Raw genomic sequence first — 24,111 nt, forward strand, 5'->3', positions numbered from 1 at the left:
ATAGCTTTCGTCCAGTCACAGCGACGCCTGTCACGCACAGCAGATGTGAGGTGTTACGTGACTCGTAGAAATAAGGCGCTGTTTGGTCTGCGCAGCGTAATAACCCGGCGAACTTTAGCTCCTGATCTATTTGCTGAGTTTTTGTTTCAAAGGAAACGCTCGCGTGATTTCTGTACTGCATTTTTCTTTATTGCTTAAAACGAGGTATTAATAAGCTGAACACTAACCTTTTACAACAGTTTTATTATAACGTGAAGACGGTGCATATTTACACTCCGCCCAGCTGGCTGTGCATAGTGCTCGGGCACGTCAGACTGTGTGTGCTTGATAGCTAAAAAGTTGCAACCTACTCTGGGACGAACATTTTTACTTTGAGGGCATGAAGACAGTTCATGTGTCTGTGTGCAGGTGGACGGCCGTGTCCATGCTGTCCGCGACCATTGCTTTTGGGGTTTTCTGCAGATCAAAAGGAGGAAAAATGCGCCCACTCCGAGCCCGACCCCGGCGACTCCATTATCAGCAGCCTCTGAAAACAAGGCCGTGAGCCGACAGTCAGCTATGAAAGCATCATGCAGCATTCATCCACTGCTCATAAACCCTCAGACGTCTCTGGTTTCTCTGCTTTGATGTTTCTGCGATGAAGCTGACGAGACCTGCAGGACCTCCGAGAGCAGCCTGGCAGCATCAGGCGCTTCCATAAACACACTGACGCACAGAAACACATCCATCATCCGTTTCCAGGGATTTTGCCGCGATGACGAAAACCAGACTGACTCCAGATCTGCTCCGAGGTCCACAAACTGCTGCTGGCTTTGTTTCTCAGCATCACGTCAGGCTGTAATCGCTCATACAGAGGCCCCAGCTAAACACCTGCACCACCAGAGCTTTTCACAGGAACCCGGACGACTGACTCCAGTGAATCCAAGATTTCAGTGTAAAACAAACACGCCCACCCACAGGAAACTCCCACCTGATGAGCTGCAGGGTCTCCGACTGACTGTTTCCTGTTTCATCCTCTGGTTTCCTGATATGATCTGCTGCTTTATCAACATCGATCATTAAAACTGAGTTTAACATGAGGCTCATCTGTGGCAGGACGATCTGTCGGTCCCGTCTGTGTCAGGCTGAGATTTCCTGTTTGGAGTTCATTTAACGGCACTTCTCCTCCTGTGAGTGCGGCCCACTTAGCTTCCTGCAGACCTGTGACTTTAGTTCACATAGTTCAGGTACTTCAGGGTCTTTCTCAGAGTGATGGCAAGGTGAACATGAGGTGGGGCCAGGTTTCACAATGAGCTCACCCGAAACTCTGGCTGATTGGGACCCACACCCAGTTTCACACCTCGGCTCATGTGATTAGAGGATCATCAGGGGTCCTTTTGTCCCTCTGTGGGGGGTTACTCCCACTAGGTTTATATCTGGGACTCTCCACCATTTGACCTTAGAACTGAAGAAGCTTCTCGGATGAGAGGTGAAACGTCTTCAAGCAACTTAAAGAAGTCCAGACGCTTTTCTTTGCAAGCTCCTTTGACTGAACAAGAGGTGGTGTCAACATCAGCTTTACCTGCCCATCTACACATCTTATGAAGACTCTAGAGCGGCTCTTCCTCGACCTCCTCCGACCACAGGTACAACATGCCCAGGACCCACTACAGTTTGCATACAAGGCGGGTGTCGGAGTGGAGGATGCCATCCTGTACCTCCTACACAGAGCCCACTCACACCTGGATGGGGGAAAAGGCACGGTCAGGATCCTGTTTCTTGACTTTTCCAGTGCCTTTAATACCATCCGGCCCTGTATGCTTCAAGAAAAACTGAACAGGATGGAGGTGGACCCCTGCCTGGTGGCTTGGATCTCCGACTACCTCACCGACAGACCACAGTACGTCAGGCTGAAGGACATCACGTCTGACACTGTGGTCAGCAGCACAGGAGCACCACAGGGAACTGTGCTGTCCCCTCTTCTCTTCACCCTGTACACCTCTGACTTCTGCTACAACTCTGAATTATGCCATATTCAGAAGTTTGCAGACGACACGGCCATCATGGGGTGTATCTGGGATGATCAGGAAGAGGAGTACAGAAGTCTGGTGAGGAACTTTGTCGCATGGAGTCACACAAACCACCTGCAACTCAACACCTCAAAGACTAAGGAACTGGTTGTGGACTTCGGGAGGTCCAGAGAAGGTCCACTGCCGGTTCAGATAGAGGGGGAGGAGGTGGAGGTGGTCAACACGTACAAGTACCTCGGGCTGTGGGTGGACAATAAACTGGACTGGTCATGCAACACAGAGCACCTGTATAAAAAAGCCCAAAGCCGACTGTACTTCCTCAGGAGGCTGAGGTCTTTTAACATCTGCAGGAAGCTCCTGAGGATGTTTTACCAGTCGGTGGTTGCTGGAGTACTTTTCTATGCTGTGGTGTGCTGGGGGAGCAGCACAGCAAAGAAGGACTCATCCAGGCTGGAGAAACTGATCAGGAGGGCTAGCTCTGTGGTCGGCATGAAGCTGGACACTCTGGTGACAGTGGCAGAGAAAAGGACATTAAAGAAACTGATGGACATTATGAACAATGCCAGGCATCCTCTGCACACGGCCATAAACAATCAGAAGAGTCTGTTCAGTGACAGGTTGCTTCTCCCAAAGACAAGAACTAACAGACTTAAAAACTCCTTTGTCCCACACGCCATCAGACTGTTTAACTCCTCTCTGGAGGGGAGAGGGAGGGGAAACAGGAGGACAAAGGAGGGGGGAACAACTAAGCTGTAGTGCCTCTGCACCTCACTGTACAATACCTTGTGCAATACTTTTGTAAATAGTCAACGGTGCAATAGACCTCAATACTTGAAATGTGCAATTCACTTGTATTTTTATTTTTTATTCCTATTTATTCTATTTATCCCCTTCGTATATTTTATTTATATTGTCTCTGTATTTATATATATGTGTGTGTAATATTCTGTAACTCTGTAACTTCTGTCGGTGCTGTGCTTTTTTGGAAATCGAATTTCCCAGAGGAACCCACCCGAGGGATTAATAAAGTTCTATCTATCTATCTACACCCCAGCCTTCACCTGTGGCAGCGGCTCAAGCGTCTGATGTGGCTGTAGGAGCGATCATGGCTCAAGAGTTGGGACTTCGCCTTGTAATCGGAAGGTTGCCGGTTCGATCCCCGGCTTTGACAGTCTCGGTCGTTGTGTCCTTGGACAAGACACTTCACCCGTTGCCTACTGGTGGTGGTCAGAGGTGGCGTCAGTATGGGCTGAAATTGTGGTCATAAACATTTTGTACTATCAGGATTTGTATGCGTTAAAAAATTTGTGTGTGGCCAAAAAACTACATGAGAAACTCTGCACTCCAGTTTTAAGTTACAAGTACGAATTTTGACCCTATTTTTCTTCCTTTCATCTGATTGGTCAATGTCATGTCAATCACAAATTTAACTATCCAATCAGAGAACAGATGGGTTTGGCTGTCGGAGGGGCGCTTTTTTGAACTCCTTGAAGGGTTTGAAGCTGGAGGATCGCTATATAAATATCCGATAGCAGCTAGGTCCCCTAACTTTGAGCAGCTGTTGAAAGGATAAAGTTGTGCTATATCAGTGGTTAGAAACACCATTATTACTTTAGGATTAGTTTAACACAAAGTCAGGGCTGACCCGGGACCATGGCTGTGAGTCACAGTGCGCAGCATAAAAGTCCTTTCACATCGGACGCAGGATGTGCTGCTAATGCTAACTGCTAACTAAAAGCCAAGGATCCAGGATTTGTTGCTGGCTGCTGGGCTCTGTGTGCAGCAGCTCTCCCTGTACTAGATGCACCTGCTCCTTGTCGTTTCTATCTCTGACTTTATGTCCTCTACAAGAGTTTCTGTTTTTTTTTGCTGTTTCTTCAAATGTTCAATAAAAACATGTATGCTAATTCATAACGAAGAAAGCTTTGTAATGAAGACTGTCATTTCCAAAACACTGCCCGCCCCCTCGCGGTCCGCAGCGCTGTTGAAAAGGCTGTGGAAGTCCCTGTATTAAACACGTAGACCTGTGACACACAAATCACCAAACTCGGACGACCACAGACTGTTTTCCTTCGTGGTGATGAAGGAAAACGCTGGGTTGGCATGTAAAAGGGCATTTATTCCCTTCAAAGACCTGCAGTTCAAAAAAAAGCGCCCCTCGACAGCCAAACCCATCTGTTCTCTGATTGGATTGTTACATTTGTGATTGACATGACATTGACCAATCAGATGAAAGGAAGAAAAATAGGGTCAAAAATCCGTACTTGTAACTTGAAACTTGAGTTTCTCACAGATTTTTTGGCCACACACAAATTCTTTTTACACATACAAATCCTGATTTACAAGTACAAAATATTTATGACCACAATTTGAGCCCATATGTCAGTGCGCCTCAGGGTGGCTGTGGCTACAATGCAGCTGCCATCACCAGTGTGTGAATGTGTGTGTGACTGAATGTGTAAAGTGCTTTGGGGTCCTTAGGGACTAAGTAAGGCGCTATACAAATACAGACCATTTGCCACTTGGTTTCTGCAGACAACATTAAAGTGTCACCTGCTTCCCGACTGACCATCACGTTCCTTTCTGATGGAGTTGTGCGCATGTTTACATTTGTGCAGACAGAAATCAAAATTACACAACGACACAATTACAGGTTTGTCTGTCCTTAATCTGAAATATGCACATGTATACATATATGAGCCTCTGAGTGTGTATAACACTTTCACATGATGATGATGATGATTTAGAACTTCTATGATATTTTGGCGTCTGCAAAATGCACAGACTGTAAGATAAGATCCTGTTTCCAGGATTCTTAATGGACGATTATCCTGTGACTTGTCATTGGCCAATGAGCATCCGGTTTCACAGTTAGACCCGCCCCTCCTCGTCCAAGCTCCATTTTTGCAACCAGCACAGCAACGGCGGGCACGTTTACCTCGAGGCTTCAAATCTGGATTCATTAAAAAAAAGAGACGTCAAGGCAGCTACGTCCATCTTTGTCTCCGTCTCCACCACCAGGGGGCAGACACAAGTACAGCCCGGGCCCAGTTTAATTGTGGCTGATATCCCATCAACAGCACATGCTGCTGATGTTTTTACAGCGAGTGCTTCTTTACACCCATCTGATGGCTTCGGTTCATTTTGGGCACTCACATTACTTCAAACGCAGGCACAGTGTGTACTTTGAAACATTTATTGTTTGTGTTTTAAAAAGCAGAGGCCTCGCACACTCTCCCGCCTCCTCTGCTGGTTATTTATTAATGTGACTGTCATATTTATCAGCGTACAGTGAATAAAGATCATTTGCATGCGTTTTCCATCCAGGATGAAAGATTTCCTCGTGCGTGTCTCAGCGTGGCTGCTCTCCGGTCGCTTCTGTTGATGCACTCAAACATTTTGATTCATTTTCCTGCAGCTGCCAAAGAGGCAGATAAATTGAAGCAGCGGGGGGGTGGAAACTCTCCACAGGCGGAGGAATGAACTCTGAATGAAACATAAAACCTGAGGTGGCCTTCCATCTTCTGGTCGAGGGTGTGATTCAGTCGAAGGTTTAACGCTCGGCCTCACTGGAGTGTTTATGTCTGTTTTAAGCTCCTAAAGTCACAAAAACCTGAAAACTTTTTAATCTAAACTTAAGACCCACAAGCTTCTTCCTCCAAATGTCAGCTGCATCTTCAGCTCTTCACATCGATGTGTCAGATATGGACGAAGCTTCGGGGCCTGAAAAGTCAACCTGCACTTTTTATGCTGGCCACCAGAGGGCAGTAACGTGGTTGCAAAGCCTATTTGCTGTTTCCTGATGAGTTTTTGAGCTCAGTCTTTAGTTTTGGCTCAAATTTAAATCTATGATGATTCTTAGTCAGAAATGTTCTCCGGCCTGTGCTCATTGGTTCAGACCTTCAGGCGTCACACCGGCTTCCTAAACACAGAGACGACCACGGCAAAAATGCTCGCTGTTGCCAAAACTGACATCACAGCTGCACAGGTACATCTCACCCAGTCTAAGCCACAGCTGTACCGCCGTGTCAGGCACTCAGAGGGAGGAGCTTAAACAGAGGAAGGTGGCAGAACGATGTCCCGACGGCTGCACGACTTCCTGTGACGAGCACTCGTTCTCTGCTCACCTGTTTTCACAGGTTAGAGCACCAGAGCAGCATGACATCACATTTGTCTTCCCTCCCCCGCTAACCTGTTGCGTCAGAGGCTTTTACAGCGTCTGCAGTTCCTCTGATGGCCACTTGAGGCTCCAAACTTGAGTCAGTCCACTTGTGATGATGTTTCAGTTCCAGGCGTCGAGGTTTCACTTTTACAAGCCAGTGTGTGACTATTTGGTCAAGGTTGCTACCTCCATCTTTTATATACAGGCTGTGCTTCCTACAGGCCCTCATACAAACGCTCCACGTGTCGCTGTTCTTCAGACGGCCTGCACCGTGAGACCAAACAATAAAATACCAAAAGTCGATCCCACCCCGTCACGGCTGACTTACAGCTCCACAATCCCATAAACCCCTGCAGGCATCTCTGAGGAAATTAACAGCCGACATCACAGAAAGCACTGATGTGCCAACGGCGATCAATAACCCTTCTCTGTTTAGCGACACGACAGACAGGTGGAGGCAGGAAAACGACTGGAAAAGAATCTACAACAACGCCGCACATGTTTAAATCACTTTTAATAAAAAAATCACAACGTTGACAGAAACAAGAGGAAGAAGTTCTACTTTAAAACCCAGAAGAATCCTGTTCTGCTCATCTTAAGGGGTCGGGTCTCGTCAGCTTCGTCGCAGAAACAGGTTATCCTAAGGTAAAGCTTTGAACAGCAGCTGGCAAGGCCCGATGACCATATAAGGACAAGAGCTCTGTGACATCATACAGACCCAAGCGTAGAAAAAAACCCTGTAGTTTGAGCCAATCCTCCGTTCTGACACCTGTGCAGTTATAACGCATCTGCACGTTTAACCAGCCGGCGGATGGTGACACAGGTGGCTGAAGCGTCACCTGACCTGAGCGTGTTTGTACTGTTGGAGCCTTTGGAATGACATCATCTGACCAATAATACGGCTGCTGTGAGGTTACTGTACTAACAGAGGCGGAGCTTCACGTTTGGTGAAACTCTTGGATTTTAATTGGATGTTGTTGATGATCAACTACAACTCGGCTACGACAGAAATAAAACCCGAGGCTTTGCTTTAACAAGGTTTTCATATCCTGAAGACCCGAGACGAGCCGCCGGCGCCGCCGGCGTGAGCCAACCTGTCGGCATGACGACACGAAGCTTTGATCAATAATGTAAAAGCAGCCTGAGGTGAAACGCGGCGAAAACACACAGGCTTGAGTCGTCTCAGCGCTCACGTCTAAAACCACACAGGCTCAAACGCCGACTGGCAACCACGGCAACCGCCGGTCGCTAAGGAGAAGAGTGCTCTCTAAACCCTCGTCAGATGACACCGTGACCTCTGAGACCTGAGGGGGTCAGAGTAAAAATGTGAGGCACGTTTATGAAAAATGATTTTATTTTACAAAATCAGAAGCAGCTCCGTGGCGTTCCTCTTAGAAAATATACTTAAAAAAACAAAAACAAACAGACGCCATTAGGCTCCGCACACCGCCAGACGACAGAAATCCCCCAAACCGCCAGCCCCGCCCCCCCTCAGTCTCTGTGTCCCGTCTCTGATTGGACGAGGCGACTACTTCTTGGCGTAGGTGATCTTCATGGCGCAGGTCGCCGTGATCCGGAAGCCCTGCAGCGCGTCCTTGGCCACGCCCGCCTGAGTGTCGCTTTCAAACTCCACGAAGGCGATGTCGTGTTTCCCGGGCACGAGTCGCACTTCTTTGAAACCCGGAAACCTGCAGGCGAAAAACAAACGTTCAAACATCAGGAGGCTGAGCACGTTCAGATCTCTGACGTATGGAAACTCTGCTGGATGTGACCACAAACGTTTGAAATATGGACTTAATAAATACAATGTTACAACTTTAAACCTTTGATGTTTTCAGCTGAGCATAAATGATCAGATTTGTAAATCACTGCATTTAGCTTTTGTTCACATTTGTTTGAAGTCTTAAATCAGGCAGCTTGGCAGCCTCGTGGATGGAGCTGTGTGGGTGGAGCAGCAGGTGTGTGTGTGGAGCAGCAGGTGTGTGGGTGGAGCAGCAGGTGTGTGGGTGGAGCAGCGTGTGTGGGTGGAGCAGCAGGTGTGTGTGTGGAGCAGCAGGTGTGTGTGTGGAGCAGCAGGTGTGTGTGTGGAGCAGCAGGTGTGTGTGTGGAGCAGGACCACAGTGAGCTGTGCAGCACTCACTGGTTGAAGAGCATGGACAGCATCATCTCGTTGGTCTCCTCGGGGAGGTTATTGAGGAACAGGATGTAGTTCGGAGGGTTGTCTGGAACCTGCGAAGAGAACGAGAGCCGTATCAGCGCCTGGTCGCAGCACGCCGTTAACAGCGAGTCACTCATAACTCTGACGTATCCCACGGGTGAGCCAGAGACGGGAAACAGGAGGAGACCCGGGCCAGCGTGGGATTTATGTTCACTGCTTTCACTTTTCTATAAATTTTAACAGAAATTTTTAATTTTCTAAAAGTTATCGAGTTATTTTCCTGCTGTTAAAGCAGCAGCCGTTAGATTGCAACACACTGCTGTGGCCAGCAGGTGGCGTCGATCCACTGTTTGCAGCCACGTTAAAACAATGACAACAGAACGCAGGCTGTAGGCGGTGGGGATCAAACCACCGACGGCCCACAGCCTCCCACTGAGCCACGGCAAACCCAGAGGGCGCCATCACTCAACTTTGTTTCCTTATCAGGAAAAGGAGGTTTTTTCCGGCTCCTGTGGAATAACAGGACAGGCAAAGGCATGACAACGCTCAGGTAAAACTTACCTGCACCGCAGGTGTGAGCGCAGGAGGGGCCAATCCCTGCAAACAAGAAAGAAGACAGAGGCGTTAAACACGTTCAAAGGTTTCATCTCCAGAGGAATGGCGAACAGAGCAGAGTCAGAAATGAATACAGCGCCGGGAAAACCGGGAATAGCGAGAGGAGAAGTGAGCGCCGAGTGGTTCACAGACTTAGTTAAACGACAGAATAAAGGAGCAGAGCGCAGCAGCCATCCTGGTTTAAGGCTCATTTACGTCTGCCGCCCGGCCCCGCTGCTGCCATTTCCTGTCGGAAACCCTGTTAGAGCGGCTGATGAAGAGGAGTCTGGCTGCTTCCACCTGCAGCGGCTGCCGATTTAGCCTGAAATGAGGCGGCTGATTTATATTCACAGTCCAATAAAGACGACTACGAAGCAGCAGCTGGAGCGCTGCGACGGTCTCACGTAAAGACACGAAGTGCAGCTTCAACATCATCGCAGATGCTGGGAGACAGCTGCAGGAGCGCGAGCACGCATCCACTACAGCCCGGCCCCCCGCGACCAGCCCGGCCCCCCGCGACCAGCCCGGCCCAAACGAGCACTAATTTATTTACAAATACATTCACATGTGATCATACCCGGTATTACATGAAGGGTTTCTGTACACAGGCCCCGCCCACACACCCTCCTTCATGGTCCTCTCATTGTGGGAGGGCGACGCCATGTCTAACCATAAACAGCTACCCGTTAACGTTGGCCGGGTTGCCACATAACGATGACTAAAACGTTAAACGCACTTTTTCAAAATCTTTAAAAAAAATAAATCAATCTTTGAAAAACAGAAAAACGTCAAACGTAAAAAGAAACGGCGCCCCCAGTGGTAAAGGAGGGAACCGTCGCTCTGATCCACCAGACGAGAGATTTCTGCCATCGCTGGAAATGTCTTCCAACACAAACCGACTGACCAATCACAGCAGCCGTGGGCGAACAGCTCACTTGGGCTGTCAGGGGAAATCGCTGTTTTTGTGAATGGAGTCTGGTGAACAGTAACTTCCTGTCTCACAGCAGGAACGAGGTGAAATGTACAGGTTTGATGAAGCAGTGAGGGGAGACATTTTATTGGCTCGCTCACCGCCGCCGGTTTCTTTGTGGCGTTAGCCGCCAGCTCCTGAGCCTTCTTCTTCTCCTTCTTCTTCTTCTCCTTGTCGCCATATGATCCTTTGACCTTGGCGATGACCTCAGAGTCGGTCTTGGCGTACTGTATCCTCTGGAAAAAAACAAAAGGGTTAAAGGCGCAGCTGCTCAGAGGGAGGAAGTCAGCGATGACCACGACGAAGGTGGCATTCCAGCCTACCATGGGCTTGTTGTAGAAGGGGAAGCCCTGCAGCTGCCTCAGGGCATTGGTGGCGGCGGCGAGCTCTTTGAAGATGACGAAGGCCTGTCCCCTCATCTTCATCGTCTTCATGGCCACGATGTCGATGACCTGCCCGAACTGGGAGAAGAGTGCGTAGAGCGAGCGCTTCAGCTCTGCGGGAGGAAGATGAGACGAGTTCAAACACCCTCACAAACATCTCGACGTTCATCCCGGAGTCTTTTTATTTTTTTTATTATAAGGAGGGTCAAAGGTCACAGGCAGCTGGTACTCCATCCTTGGTGATTATCAGTTAATTAAACTTTAAAGTCTTAAAGAAATGATTCATGGATGAAGCTTCAAGAGAAGAATCAGTTCGAGCTGCATTCACATCAGAAATAACTCAGAGGAAGATTATTACTGCGAAATCTAAACGTTTGTATCAGTAAAACTTTAACTGTGGAACATTTGTTTGATTTATTTATCTTAAAAATGACTGAACTGAGAAAGTAGGGCTCGGAGTCTGGAGCCACATCTGAGCAAGAACTTTATAAAGTTTACATGATTCCAACGTGTTGCTAATCAGAAGATTTCATTCTTAATTATCAGTACGGCCACTTCTGAACCAAATAAAAAAGAAATAAGAAGAAAACTGAAAAATGAGGAATTCATTTGACAGTTTTTGTCAAAACCTTTATGATTAAAACATGTTTTGGAACAAAGTTCAGAGTGAAGCCTGCAGAAAAAAAGGCTCCTCGTTTCCTGCAAGAAATTCAGCAGTACATACATAATGTTTGTTTTTGTTATTCCTGCGATTGTTCTATTTCTCTGCACTCAAATAGCGTGCACACACACACACACACACACACACACACACACACACGTTTACTGAACTGTAGTATGGATGTGTTGAGATGCGTTTACGGTCATTTTATGTGATGTGGACTTTTCTCTCTGAATGCCACAGAGACGATGACTTATCCCGACCCCGGCACTACAAAGCTACTACTAAGGTATTCTCCCTGATTTCCCCTGATGGGGACGCTGCTGGCAGCATCTGACCAATCACAGTTACTGATAAGTGTACTGGCAGCAGATAAGATGGCATTTCAATGAAAGGTGAAACTACACATAATAAAGACTGAAAGTAGAAAAGAGTGACGATATTGTTAAAGTTTAATAAATAGAAAGAAGGACTTTGAGGCAGTCTAAAAGAATCAAGGGTTAGCTGTAAAGATGTGATTATAAAGGCAAAGTGGGCCGTAGCTACTCTGTCCTGTCTAACAACATCCACTGTTTTAAAAAGGCCCAAAACATCATAACAGACACCTCACATCCTGGCCACTCCCTGTTTGAACTGTTGCCCTCAGGCAGACGGTACAGGGCAATCAGCGCAAGGACTAATAGACTCAAACACAGCTGTTATCCAACTGCAATAACACATCTGAATACTACAAAAAAATGTCCATCACGCCACTCTTGTGTTAATCTATGCACGGTCTGAAGCATGTGTGTGGGAATGTATGTGAATGTTTTACTGTTACGTCTTATCAGTATTTTAAGTATTCTATTTTATTTATTGAATTTTATTGTTTTATTTATATTTTGATATTGCTAGGGATGATGCAATGATCGGGGACCATTCTTAATTTCGTTGTTCTTGTGACAATGACAATAAAGTTTCTGATTCTGATTCTAAGCCCCTGAGGCAACTGTTGCTGAAACTGTTGGAAAGAAAGCCGGTAAAACGCCGACTGTGTGAGCTAACAGTTAAATCAATACCACAGCTCTCTCATTAAAACACGGAGCAGTCTGATGGATTATAATCAGTGTTTCATTAAGTTAATGCTTAGTTTTTATTCTTCCAGCCTTTGCGGTGTTTGATGTGTCTGATTGTTAAAATTAGATAATAATCAGCATTGTGATCGTCAGCACAGCAGTTTTAATGCCGATTCCAGCAGAAACTCGCTGCTGTTAGCCATGCAGAGGAACAGCACCCACCTTCCTTCTTGATTTTATCGTTGATGTTGTTGATGTAGATGGTGTGGTTCGGTCTGATGTCCATGGTGGAGTCTGAGGAGACAACAGGAGAGCAGCTTCAGCTTCTTCAGTGTTCAACTCCACCTTTAAACCTCGTTTACCCGTTTAATACTTGCTAATGTCTCGGTAAACTCACACAACCAGAGCAGCAACAAATCGTTTACGTTACACTTTAAAACTCGCTGTTTGAGGAGATCTGGCTAAATCAAAAGCTTCAGCTTGAATTCATTCAAAGCTTCCCAGAAACCTCTCTCACTCGGCTAATGTTAGCATGTGTTAGCTTAGCCCAGCTAGCCTTTAAACTAAATGTTTTTTTCTGGCGTCGCTTGAACGTCAAAAGTCGCCTCTACAGATTTAACCTCCGCCCAGCAGCTCCTCCGTTTAACCGCGGTCAGAGGAGCCTCGGATAAACGTTTTTAACATAAATATAGAGCTCACCTCCTCTGGGCTCACACCGCTCATGTAGTTTCCGGAAACACTTCGCTGTGGCGCCGGCTGAAGCTTTCACGACCTCTGCCCTCCGCCGCCACCAGCAGGCCAGGAGGAGAACTGCAGCTACCTGTGATCTTATTACAACTCATTAAATCTAAACTAAAATCGGAATCAGAATACTTTATTAATCCCCAAGTAAATTATGTGGGTCACAGTTGCTCCAAGACAGTAACAGTAAATGTATTTAAATAATACAACATGTTACAGAGTTTACAAATTTAAGAAATAGCACTAATATGTGTTGTTCAGTGGTGTTTTTGGTAATCTCAGTCTCTCACTGAATGTGCTCCTGTGACTGGCCAACATGTCATGGAGTAGGTGGGAGGTGTTATCCAGCATTGTCTTTATCTTAAACAATCTCTGCCTCTCAGACACCACCCTAAGGGAGTCCAGCTCCATCCCCACAACATTAATGGCCTTGTTGATCAGTTTATTGAGTCTGTTGGCATCAGTGACCCTCAGCAGTGACCGGGCTGTCAGTGACAGCAAAAGCTCAGACATGCAAGTGCTCACTGAAATAAAATGTTAGAAACTAAAAAACAAAACAAAACAGCCCTTAGAGGTTTCTGCACAGGCCAAACTATTCCATCTTCCAATACAGTACTTATTTTCAGTTAGATAAAAAAAAACAATGCTAAAAAAAAAAACTGAAGTTTTCTTAATTTTGCATTTTTCAAACTTTTTTTTAACTTGTTTTCATGATTTTTCGCCAGTCTTCATCTGTTTAGGTAAATATATGTGTGATTAATTTCAGTCACTTAAAAACCTGTCAGGTATTATTATTATTAATCATTAATCATATTATTAATTTTGCTTTCTGTATACTATTTTTTCATATAAAACCTCAAATGTGTGTTTTTGTTTACCCCCAGTTATTAAAAGATGTACATTAAAATCTCTCGCGTCCTGTATTTCTTCATACAGATCATTTCCCGTCCTTCCGGAGGTGTGTCCCCTCCTGGCTTCCATACATCCCGATGTTTTTACCACCTGATGCCGGCTAGCAGGCTAGCAGCTAGCAGCGACCGCAGGTCTGAGGCAGCGGGACAGCGACTCGGTGTCAGCGGACTCTGATAGCATCCACTCGCTCCCGAGACCCCCTCCCCCCCACCCGGTCTCCATCTGTGCCCTTTGGACCATTCTCCGCACTCCGCTTTTATCTGTACGACTTTTGCCCCGTTTATCCGCTCGCCTGTTAGCGGCCATAAAGCGGCTCCTCTCCGCGGAGCGGCGGACAGCAGCGGGATGAGCCATGGCGTCGGTCCGGGTGGCTGTGCGGGTCCGGCCCATGAACAGGCGGTGAGTGACTTTAAGCTTATCACGGCTCATGTTCACGATTTAAAGGCTGGCTGACGTCATCGCCTCAGCCGTGTGTACCTGAGAGCCTGCGCGGGCTCACCTGGAGGAGTCTGCAGGGATGAGGCCCCAGGTTCACCCTACAGCACAGCCGTCTCTGAAGTCAGGGTTAAAATGTGGGCTGGTTTCATTTGATTGTGTTTTATTCCCGTCTGAGTATCAGGAGGTTTTTGATGTTTGAGTCTCAGTTTGGTTTATTACGATCACTGAAGCCTCCTCAGGATGTCAGTCTTTGTCTTTGTTTGTTGTCCCAGCTGGTTTTATTCTCATTTGGTGGACATGATAACCTTGATCCTGACTCTTTGTGTTATTAGTCAGAGTTATTCTGATTGTAGGGGTTATGGGCAGACCCTCCTGCAGGTTTGTGCTGACAGGTTTGATCAAACAGAGGTTTCCTCTGTGTTTTTATATTTTAGGTCAGCGTTGCTTTACTTCTTTCCTAAAGTAGAGATATTTTTATTTAGTTCCCACAGCAGCTTGGTTCATGTCTGTTGGCTGTTAGTCGTACTGTGACCGTGACCCGTCTGCTGACATTTTATTTTTGCCTCATTCAGATTCAATAACCCGGATATCGACTCTCTGGCAGCCTGTCGCTGTTCCAGCTTCATATTTTAAGTCTGCGGCTTTGCATGATTTTTGTGTGGGGCTGAAGGGTGCAGCAGGGCGGGGTGAGAAAAATCCACACCTGTCAGAGTGCTCATTGAAAGATTACAAAGACACACAGGTCCTCTCTAATGTACGGAGGCCCAGAGGCGCCAAACTGACTGTCCTTTGTTGGAATATTCTCACGCATCCTTTCAGACTCTGCAGAGTCGTTTAGAAACAGGAAGTGATGTCATCAGTCTCCAGAGAATTTGTCATTCAAAACAAAAACCTCCACCTTCACTGGGAACTGAAGTGTTGTGTGTCATACACCTCCAGGCATAAATGTTGTGTTAGTGACGGTGAAACTGAGAGGTCCGTGCGCTGTGTGTGTGTGTGGATATAAAATCAGCTTTAAACTCGTCATTTGTGGTTTTGCTGACGGGCGTCTGAGAAACCTCACATCACACACAAACACACACAAATGTGTGAACCTGGACTGTGTGCTGGTGTCTCTGACCTCATGACCAGGTACACATTATTAACGTGTTTACCTGAATCCGTCCAATGGAAACATTTGGTGGATGTGACACGTTCACTCTGACCGGCCTGCTCCACCTGTCTGAGGGCAGCAGGGTGAACGTGTGGAAGCCTGGTTCTGTAGTGCAGGTTTCCAGGTGTTTGTGAAAGGACGACCTTGACGTTAATGTCGGGGCTGCTCGGGGGCCCGCAGCAGGTTACGGCCCTGCAGCTCGCCCTGTTTATTTCACTGCTTCAGCTCCAGGCTGGAAGCTTTAACTCCGAGTTTAAGCCAATAATCAGCTTTCTGATCTAAGTATTTATTCATGTTCGCAGCGCCGAGTGTGGTTCCTGCTGCTGGATCTGTGTGCTGTCAGTCTGAGATTACAGCAGAAATGAGAGATTATTGTTTCAATCTGCTAAGAATGAAGCGACATCCTGAACTTCTTACTAATGTGAGCATTTCAAAATAAAATCTGAGTAAGATGAGAATGACATCAGTGTGAGAGCACAAGGTGCACGGAGCGTTCACACAGAGGAAGCCTGAGAAAAAGATTCATCCGTGTGAAGTAACCACGGCGCAGGTTAAATGGTAAATGGCCTGTATTTATATAGCGCTTTACTCGTCCCTAAGGACCCCAAAGCGCTTTACATATCCAGTCACCCACCCATTCACACACTGGTGATGGCAGCTACATTGTAGCCACAGCCACCCTGGGGCGCACTGACAGAGTTAATAACACGTTTCACAGTCCCATGATCCACTGACCTTTGACCCTTTTGTCTTTTTAGCTCCGGTCTGGTGTGTTTGTGTTAACTCGATCTCCGGTCATGTGACTGCTTCAGTGTGAGAGTAAACAGAGTTACACAACCTGCAGAGATAAAACACACCTGAGTGAGAAAACATCAGGAAGTCGCAGCGTGTGTGTGTGCGCGTGTGCGTGCGCGTGTGCGCGTGTGCGTGCGTGCGTGCGTGCGTGCGTGCGCGTGTGCGTGCGCGTGTGCGTGTGCGTACGTGTGTGTGCGTGTGCGTGTGTGCGTGTGTGCGCGTACGTGTGTGTGCGTGTGCGCGCGCGTGTGTGCGCGTGTGCGTGTGTGCATGCGTGTGTGCGCGTGTGCGTGTGTGCATGCGTGTGTGCGCGTGCGTGCATGCGCGTACGTGTGTGTGTGCGTGCGTTTGCGCGTGCGTGCGTGTGTGTGTGTGCGTGTGTGAGACACTGTGTGTGGTGTTTATCCACAGAGAAGCTTCTGTGGTCGTATCAGCAAAAAAACAGCACAGAAAAAAATTTAATATTTACATATTCAAATTTATTTAAACAAACAAGCCCCTCCTCCTCTGTTGTTGTTGTTGTTGTGGGCAAACGGCAGATTTTAAAGTGTTTCTAAGCGTTTCTTAGATTATCGGTTCAGTTTCTTCTTTTATGTGAGTTCAGACGCTGCGTGCTCAGCGCTGCTCTGTGAGGCGTGCAGCAGGTGCAGCAGGTGCAGCAGGATAGCAGTGGAGGGTGTACGAGGCTGACCTGGAGGAGATGATTTCATATACGAGTCTCTACGTCTGGTTTTCACTGACAGCCTGTTTACGTCATTATCATCAGTCTCTATGCGGAGTATCATCTGTGTAACTATGGTAACAAACATCTGACAGCGTTGCCGTTGGCAGCGTTCTACCTGAAGGTAAAGGGTCGTCCTGTTCGCTCTGTGAAGCTTCGTGGTGTTTTTCAGGGAGAAGGATCTGATGGCAAAGTGCATCATCGAGATGGAAGGAACCAAAACCTCCATCACCAACCTGAAGGTAACGCTCTCATTTGTCAGAATATCAGGAAAACGGGCTCACCGCTCTGTTTGTAACCTCTGAGCTGTGATTGGTTCAGATCTCCGATGGCGTCCTCGGCGACTCGGTGAGGGAGCACACCAAAACCTTCACGTACGACTTCTCCTACGACTCGATGGACTGTAAGAGCGCCACCTTCGTCTCTCAGGAAAAGGTGAGCGGGTCACGCGCTGCAGCCCGTCGTATTGACTCCGCCTCCGTGGTGTCACAAAGAAGAAATACAACCTCATTTGTTCTCTTTCACTCGCAGGTTTTCAAAGATTTGGGCTCCGACGTGCTGAAGGCGGCGTTCGAGGGCTACAACGCCTGCGTCTTCGCCTATGGTCAGACGGGCTCCGGGAAGTCCTACACCATGATGGGAGCGCCGGTGAGACCGCCGAAGTGTGCTCCACTTTAAACTGACTGCATGTATTTTACTCAAAAACACCTCGAGCGCTGAAGCTGCTGCCGATTGGCAGATTACTCAGTTGTTTGCCGGCATCGACGCTCTGCCGTTCCTTCAGACGTGCTCCGAGGTTCCTTCGTGTTCACCACGAGCTGAACGCTCCGAGCGTGTTGTGACGGAGCACGACGATGGTGTAGATCAGGGGTGGGGAACTCCAGGCCTCCAGGGCCGGTGTGATGCAGGTTTTAGATGCGTCCTGGTAATGAACTAATCATGTGACTCAGGACCTAAAACCTGCAGGATGCCGGCCCTCGAGGCCTGGAGTTCCCCACCCCGATGTAGATGAAAGCTCAGCCGGCCGATCTGATGTCTGTGGTCTCGGTTTAGGGCGACGCCGGCCTGATCCCGAGGATCTGTGAGGGTTTGTTCAGTCGGATCTCGGAGGCCACTCGATGGGACGAAGCTTCGTTTCGCACAGAAGTCAGGTGAGAGTCCGACTCCAGCACGCGAGGGTCCAGCCAGAAAGGCTGCTTTCACGTTTGTGCTTGTGTCCTCAGCTACCTGGAGATCTACAACGAGAGGGTCAGAGACCTGCTGAGGAGGAAGTCCACTCAGACCTACAACCTGAGGGTCAGGGAGCACCCGAAAGGCGGGCCCTACGTGGAAGGTAAAACCTTTATGTCCGGTGCCCCTGAACCGCTGATGCAGAGTTTCGTTCTTTTTTGATGATTCTTGGGGGGCGGGGCTGGGGGTCAAGGTGTTACCCATCAGCCTCACCACGTCCACGTCACACAGCCCGCGCTCGCTCTTCCGATCTTTGATACGATCGTCTTCTCTGAGCTCGGCGTGTTTTCCCTCCTGACCTCAGATCTGTCCAAACACCTGGTGCAGAACTACGGCGACGTGGAGGAGCTGATGGAGGCCGGAAACATCAACCGCACCACCGCCAGCACCGGCATGAACGATGTCAGCAGCCGCTCGCACGCCATCTTCACCATCAACTTCACACAGGTCAGCGACGGTCACGGGTTCCACGCCATCATAAAGAAGTCAGCAGAGGAAGTACTCGGCTGAGCTCGACGATTTTCATACGAATATTTTTACCAATAATTCGAGAGACGTGACACGAAAACAAGCCGCGAGCGAGAGAAGAACCACGAGAGCTCTGAAATGATCTCCGTGCTTCAAAGTGATGGCCGTGGATGTCGTGTAAACGTTCACGGATGGTGATTGTTTGCTTTTGCTGCTCGACCCTTGTAGGCCAAGTTCGATGCCGAGATGCCCAGCGAAACCCTCAGTAAGATCCACCTGGTCGATCTGGCCGGCAGCGAGCGAGCCGACGCCACTGGAGCCACCGGCGTCCGACTGAAGGAGGGCGGGAACATCAACAAGTCGCTGGTCACCCTGGGCAACGTCATCTCTGCTTTAGGTCAGGAGCGGTTTGACTTCAGGGGCGGGGTTAACTGTTTTTAATCTTAGATTTTGTTTCCGTTGTGTCATCAGTGCTTCAGTTTTTGTTTTCAGGGATGGAGTCAAAGTCGGGCGCCTCATTAAAGCCGCCGATCGCTCCTCATCCTCATTCTGACTGACGGATGTTTCTCGTTCCAGCCGACATGTCGCAGGGCGGCGTGAACACCAACCTGAAGAAGAAGTCGGTGTTCGTTCCCTACAGAGACTCGGTGCTGACGTGGCTGCTGAAGGACAGCCTGGGCGGAAACTCCAAGACCATCATGATCGCCAGTGAGCAGAAAACACGAAGTGAACGTATGCGAGTGTCCGAGAGCGCCCCGAGAAAACGCAATCTCCTTCTGTTTCAGCCATTTCTCCCGCCGACGTAAATTACGGCGAGACGCTCAGCACTCTGCGCTACGCCAACCGAGCCAAGAACATCATCAACAAACCCACCATCAACGAGGACGCCAACGTCAGGCTGATCCGAGAACTGCGGGCTGAAATCGCCCGGCTCAAAGCTCTGTTGGTCCAGGGCAACCAGGTAAGAACTACAAACATGGCGGTTGTTGTGCAGGACTACAGCATCTTCCTCTGTGCCTTTTAAAGTGATGCGTGTTGCCTGCGGCCTCGGAAACAGGAAGCCGTCCGGTTCCCGAGGCCGCAGACTGAGCGCGCTCAGTAGCTTGGTGGTTTCTGTTTGTCAGATCGCTCTGCTGGACTCGCCCACCGCTCTGAGCATGGAGGAGAAGCTGCACCAGAATGAAGCCCGGGTGAGTCTCACGCCGTCCGGCAGCTTGACCGCCGTTACGTTTACAGCTGAGAGCAGAAGCAGCTGACGCTCTGCTGTTTGCAGGTCTTGGAGCTGACTAAAGAGTGGACCAACAAATGGAACGAGACTCAAAACATCCTCAAGGTAGCGGCGAGCGTTGACCATCCGGCCCCCCTCGGAGCAGATGTTTGTTTTTTGTGGCTGAAGTTGTAAAATGTTGCAGGAGGAGACGCTCGCTCTGAGGAAAGAGGGCATCGGCGTGGTGCTGGACTCCGAGCTGCCTCACCTCATCGGCATCGACGACGACCTCCTCAGCACTGGCATCATCCTCTACCATTTAAAGGTCAGCGCGCTCCCGGACTCACCTTTAGATTAGTGATCGTTTATGCCGTCAGGCTGCATCCACACACGGATACCTGCCAGCCACTAACATCCAATCACAGTGCTTGGTGCACGGTCTGTTATTATTGGTCAGATAATCTCAGTCCTCTAAACAGCTCAGGTGAGTCGTAAAGGTGTTATGAAGGAGTGAAGACCAAACTGTTTGTGTGTCACGCTGTAAACACTCTGTGCGGCTGACTCGCCGCTGCCCCCGCTGGACGTCAGGGGTGGGTGCAGTGACTGCGTGTCTCTGTCTCGTTTCTGCAGGAGGGGCGGACCTACGTGGGCAGAGAGGACGCGTCCACAGAGCAGGACATCAGTGAGTCATAACTGTAATGATGATGAGTGCAGAGGCTGATGGCGTTGCTGACCGTGATCTCGTTCCTCCTGCAGTCCTGCACGGTCTGGACCTGGAGAGCGAGCACTGCATGTTTGAGAACCAGAACGGGACGGTGACTCTGGTGCCGCTCGCCGGAGCTCAGTGTTCGGTCAACGGAGTCCAGGTGACGGCGCCGTCGCAGCTCAACCAGGGTGAGGCCCGTCTCCAGCTGTAGCGTGTTGCTCTGTCTAAACAGATTTTAAAGGGCTGAAGGTAATGGAGGGCGTTGCCACAGTAACGTGATGCTTCAGCACGTGTTCGCTGTGCACAGACCAGGACACCTGGATCTCCGTCCGGAGGCGACACACCTTTACCTGAGAGATGCTCTTTGTTCTGTCGCTCTGATTTGAGTCGTCCGTTTCTGTCGTGTGCGGTTTTGTTTTCCAGGCGCCGTCATTCTGCTCGGCAGGACCAACATGTTTCGCTTCAACCATCCGAAGGAGGCGGCCAAGCTGCGGGAGAAACGAAAGGTGAGGGCGTGGCCTCAGTTTAGGTGTTGAAAGGTGTTTGAAGGTCTTTGGTGAACCTCACGAGGACGCCGTCTGCCTGTTTCAGAGTGGCCTTCTCTCCACGTTCAGCCTCTCCATGACCGATCTGTCCAAGTCCTGCGAGAACCTCTCCACTGTGATGCTGTACAACCCCGGGTGACTGCACGCGCACGCACACGCACACAGAGGGGGGTGAACATCAGCTTGAACTTCTCGGCTCCATCAGGAGCTTCATGCAGTGGCTGCTGATGGAGCGATGATGTCACACACCAGCTGACCTTTAACCTGTCGGCTCGGAGAGCACAGGCTGTGATTTCTGATTGTGCGACTCTGCAAACAGAGCAGTGACTGCATCATGCGCGCCTCCTCGCTCTGTCCTCCACACTGAGTGGGAGTCCGTGTGAAGCGGACGGCCGCGCCTCCTCCCGATGGAGGAGGAGCCTCCGCCTTACATCACTGAAAGAATCTATCATTACTTCAGTCCATGAGCTTAAATAAAATAACAACACCATCAGGAAGCTGCTCTGCATGAAGCTGTTTCTCCATTATTCAGCCAAACTTCCAGTCTGCAGATCTCTCGCTGCCATCACCACACGGGCGCTGCACGCACGCTGCCGTGTCCGAGCGTCAGGGGAAGTTTCTGAGCTCGCTTTTAGACACGAGCCGATGCACGGCGCCATAACGCCGTACAGACTTCAAACGGCGTGAGAGCGCTCAGACGACCGAGGTTTGATGAGTCAGCAGGTCATCGGCTGCTCCAGCAGCGAGTTCAGGGCTGCAGATTAGCGCGGCGTGCTTCACGTCGTCTAGATGTCTGTGAAGGTTCTCAGTCATCCAGGTCATCGTAGTCAAAGGAGCTTGCAAAGAAAAGCGTCTGGACTTCTGTAAGTTGCTTGAAGACGTTTCACCTCTCATCCGAGAAGCTTCTTCAGTTCTAAGGTCAAATGGTGGAGAGTCCCAGATATAAACCTAGTGGGAGTTTCCCCCCACAGAGGGACAAAAGGACCCCCTGATGATTATAGATGCCATCTATAATCCAGTTTTGAGATCCTTCCCAGACGCCTTAACGCCCACTCACATCCTGGGCCATCTGACCTCAGGAATTCGCATGATAAGGTGGGGCCAGGTTTCACAATGAACTCACCCGAAACTCTGGCTGATTGTGACCCACACCCAGTTTCACACCTTGGCTCAGGCGATTAGAGGATCATCAGGGGGTCCTTTGTCCCTCTGTGGGGGGGAAACTCCCACTAGGTTTAAATCTGGGACTCTCCACCATTTGACCTTAGAACTGAAGAAGCTTCTCGGATGAGAGGTGAAACGTCTTCAAGCAACTTAAAGAAGTCCAGACGCTTCTCTTTGCAAGCTCCTTTGACTTCACGTCGTCTAATTTTACTCACGTCGTACGATGATTAAAGTAATTAAACAGTCAGGAACAGCTGAAGTGAGCTCAGCTCGGTCGGCCACACCTCTCCGACTCTCCGAGCGTCTCTAACGCGGAGACATCCGCTGAGCTCGCCGCCCTCGACTGACATCCTCTGCAGAGGTCTGATCCTTAACCCCGCGACGCGCCGCAGACGCCGACCAATCGTTCTTCTCGTTGCTGTGAGTCATGGCTGAATATCGACACCCCGCTCTGTACAGTTTGTTACAGTCATGTTATATTTTAAGCAGCTCCAGCGGTTCCAGGAGGGAACGCCCGTTATTTCTAATAAGTCTGAAGACGAAGTCGCCTGACACACCTGAGGAGTAGCTAAAGGAGGGCAGGGAGTTTCTGTCGTGCTGTGATTGAAGGATGTAACTGTGTCCCTGTCCCGTTCACAGTCTCTTCACTGAGAAGGGCCCCGTCTTCCTCAGGTAGACTCAGCCGTGCACTTCCTGTCTAACTGTCCCGTTTTGACCCAAAGACGTGTGTCGACTCGTCCCGTGCCTCCTCACCTCCACCCTCACTGTCTGCTTCATCCATGCTGTTTATTTGCTCACCAGCTTCCTGCTTCTGTCCCGCTGTGAGGTTAGACGTGTCGCCGCCTGCCGTCTCATCCCAAGCTGTTTGTCTGACGTGCTGCCGCCGCTCGACTGTGTGTGTTTGTGCGTTTGGGCGCTCCGAGGAAGCTGACGGAGGTGTGTTGTTTCCTAGGTTGGAGTTTGAGCGACAGCAGCGAGAAGAGCTGGAGAAGCTGGAGATGAAGAGGTACGTGTCCGCCCACCTGAAGACCAGCTCTCTGATTGGTGGAGCTCGGGCGGCTCGGGTGACGTTTGCTTTGTTTTGTTCCCACAGGAGGCTGATCAAAGAGATGGAGGCCAAGCAGCAGAGCGAGAAGGCGGAGCTGGAGCGCCTCCAGCAGGAGGTGGAGAGTCAGCGCAAGGAGTCCGAGGAGGTGCAGCAGCGGATCCTCCGCCAGGAGGAGAGCCTCCACCGCCGCAGCCAGGACATTGAGAGCCGGCTGCGAGACTTCCTGGCTGAGAAGGAGCGCTTCGAGGAGGAGAGGCGCTCCGAGATCAATGAGGTGGATCTCCAACGGAGGCGACGGCGGAAGGAGCCGCAGGAGCACGAGGCGGACCGTGCGGAGGAGCAGGACGAGCAGCAGCGGAGGCACCAGGAGGCGGCAGAGCAGACGGAGATCTACCGCGAGCTGGAGCGGCTGAAGAGGGAGCGCGAGGAGCAGCGGGTGCGTCTGGAGACGGAGCGGCGGCGGCTGGAGGAGCAGGAGCGCGAGCAGCTGAGTCTGGTGGGGCGGCTGGAGGAGCAGCTGAGGGAGAAACACGAAGCTGCCACCGCCCTGCTGACCCGGGAGGACGCCCGCCGCCTGGAGGAGGAGCAGCAGGCACTGACAGAGATCAGAGAAGCCCTCCTCTGCGCCAAAGAGGCCGCCGAGCGGCCGGACGTGGAGGATGCTGGCGAGGAGGCGCGGGCCGCCCAGAGCCGCTACGCCGACTTCAAGGCGGCTCAGGTGAAGGAGCTGGACCTGCTGGAGGAGGGGCTGCGGCAGCAAAGGGAGCGCCTGGAGAAGGAGGTTGCCGCCGAGCGTGGCGCCCTGCTGCTCCTCACCCACGGCCTGAGAGAGCGCCAGCAGCACCTGAAGGAGACGCAGGAGAAGGGAGCGCAGGACGCCACCGCTGTCTGCCACGAGGAGCAGCTCCTCCGACAGGCGGAGCACAGGCTGCAGCTGAAGGAGCGACAGCTCGCCAACCTCGCCAACGGCCTCCTCCCCGCCCTCGCCGAG

The 24,111-nt window shown here is 50.0% G+C and overlaps 2 protein-coding genes across 5 annotated transcripts in view; one reads left to right on the forward strand and one right to left on the reverse strand.

Annotated features, from left to right (window-relative positions):
* Positions 1–7,673: 7,673 nt before the first annotated feature.
* Positions 7,674–12,724, reverse strand: snrpb2 (small nuclear ribonucleoprotein polypeptide B2). Its single transcript, XM_085355315.1, has 7 exons — positions 12,692–12,724; positions 12,215–12,286; positions 10,217–10,389; positions 9,995–10,129; positions 8,891–8,926; positions 8,312–8,400; positions 7,674–7,859 (listed from the first exon to the last, which is right to left on the reverse strand). Exons 2-7 carry the CDS (start codon positions 12,276–12,278, stop codon positions 7,700–7,702), a joined length of 657 nt encoding a protein of 218 aa, XP_085211441.1. The 5' UTR covers positions 12,279–12,286; positions 12,692–12,724; the 3' UTR covers positions 7,674–7,699.
* Positions 12,725–13,770: 1,046 nt separating this feature from the next.
* kif16ba (kinesin family member 16Ba) overlaps positions 13,771–24,111 on the forward strand; it is a 20,924-nt gene continuing 10,583 nt past the window's right edge. For 2 of the 4 annotated variants that reach the window (XM_085355261.1, XM_085355259.1), the window contains exons 1-20: positions 13,771–14,044; positions 16,925–16,994; positions 17,074–17,187; positions 17,284–17,400; positions 17,806–17,903; positions 17,976–18,085; positions 18,287–18,429; positions 18,679–18,847; positions 19,027–19,158; positions 19,236–19,411; positions 19,575–19,640; positions 19,724–19,783; positions 19,863–19,982; positions 20,288–20,339; positions 20,414–20,551; positions 20,787–20,869; positions 20,955–21,043; positions 22,712–22,744; positions 23,025–23,078; positions 23,166–24,111. The exon at positions 23,166–24,111 is cut by the window's right edge and continues 410 nt beyond it. In XM_085355261.1, the coding sequence (XP_085211387.1) occupies positions 13,998–14,044; positions 16,925–16,994; positions 17,074–17,187; positions 17,284–17,400; positions 17,806–17,903; positions 17,976–18,085; positions 18,287–18,429; positions 18,679–18,847; positions 19,027–19,158; positions 19,236–19,411; positions 19,575–19,640; positions 19,724–19,783; positions 19,863–19,982; positions 20,288–20,339; positions 20,414–20,551; positions 20,787–20,869; positions 20,955–21,043; positions 22,712–22,744; positions 23,025–23,078; positions 23,166–24,111 (2,817 nt within the window). In that variant the 5' untranslated portion in view covers positions 13,771–13,997. The remainder of the gene's footprint in view (positions 14,045–16,924; positions 16,995–17,073; positions 17,188–17,283; positions 17,401–17,805; positions 17,904–17,975; positions 18,086–18,286; positions 18,430–18,678; positions 18,848–19,026; positions 19,159–19,235; positions 19,412–19,574; positions 19,641–19,723; positions 19,784–19,862; positions 19,983–20,287; positions 20,340–20,413; positions 20,552–20,786; positions 20,870–20,954; positions 21,044–22,711; positions 22,745–23,024; positions 23,079–23,165) is intronic. The other 2 variants (XM_085355262.1, XM_085355260.1) reach the window with 1 other exon arrangement.

The sequence above is a fragment of the Diplotaxodon limnothrissa genome, linkage group LG6, assembly GCF_057381915.1.
Source record: "Diplotaxodon limnothrissa isolate DT_005_m linkage group LG6, D_limnothrissa_male_GT1.1, whole genome shotgun sequence".
Taxonomy (NCBI): Eukaryota; Metazoa; Chordata; class Actinopteri; order Cichliformes; family Cichlidae; genus Diplotaxodon; species Diplotaxodon limnothrissa.

Excerpts from the sequence above, each read along its gene's own strand:
- snrpb2 (XM_085355315.1), bottom strand. The coding sequence starts at position 12,278 with ATGGACATCAGACCGAACCACACCATCTACATCAACAACATCAACGAT. Across the intron at positions 10,130-10,216 it reads CCTTCTACAACAAGCCCATG|AGGATACAGTACGCCAAGAC; the intron begins GTAGGCTGGAAT and ends GTTTTTTTCCAG. Across the intron at positions 8,927-9,994 it reads CCACAAAGAAACCGGCGGCG|GGATTGGCCCCTCCTGCGCT; the intron begins GTGAGCGAGCCA and ends TCTTGTTTGCAG.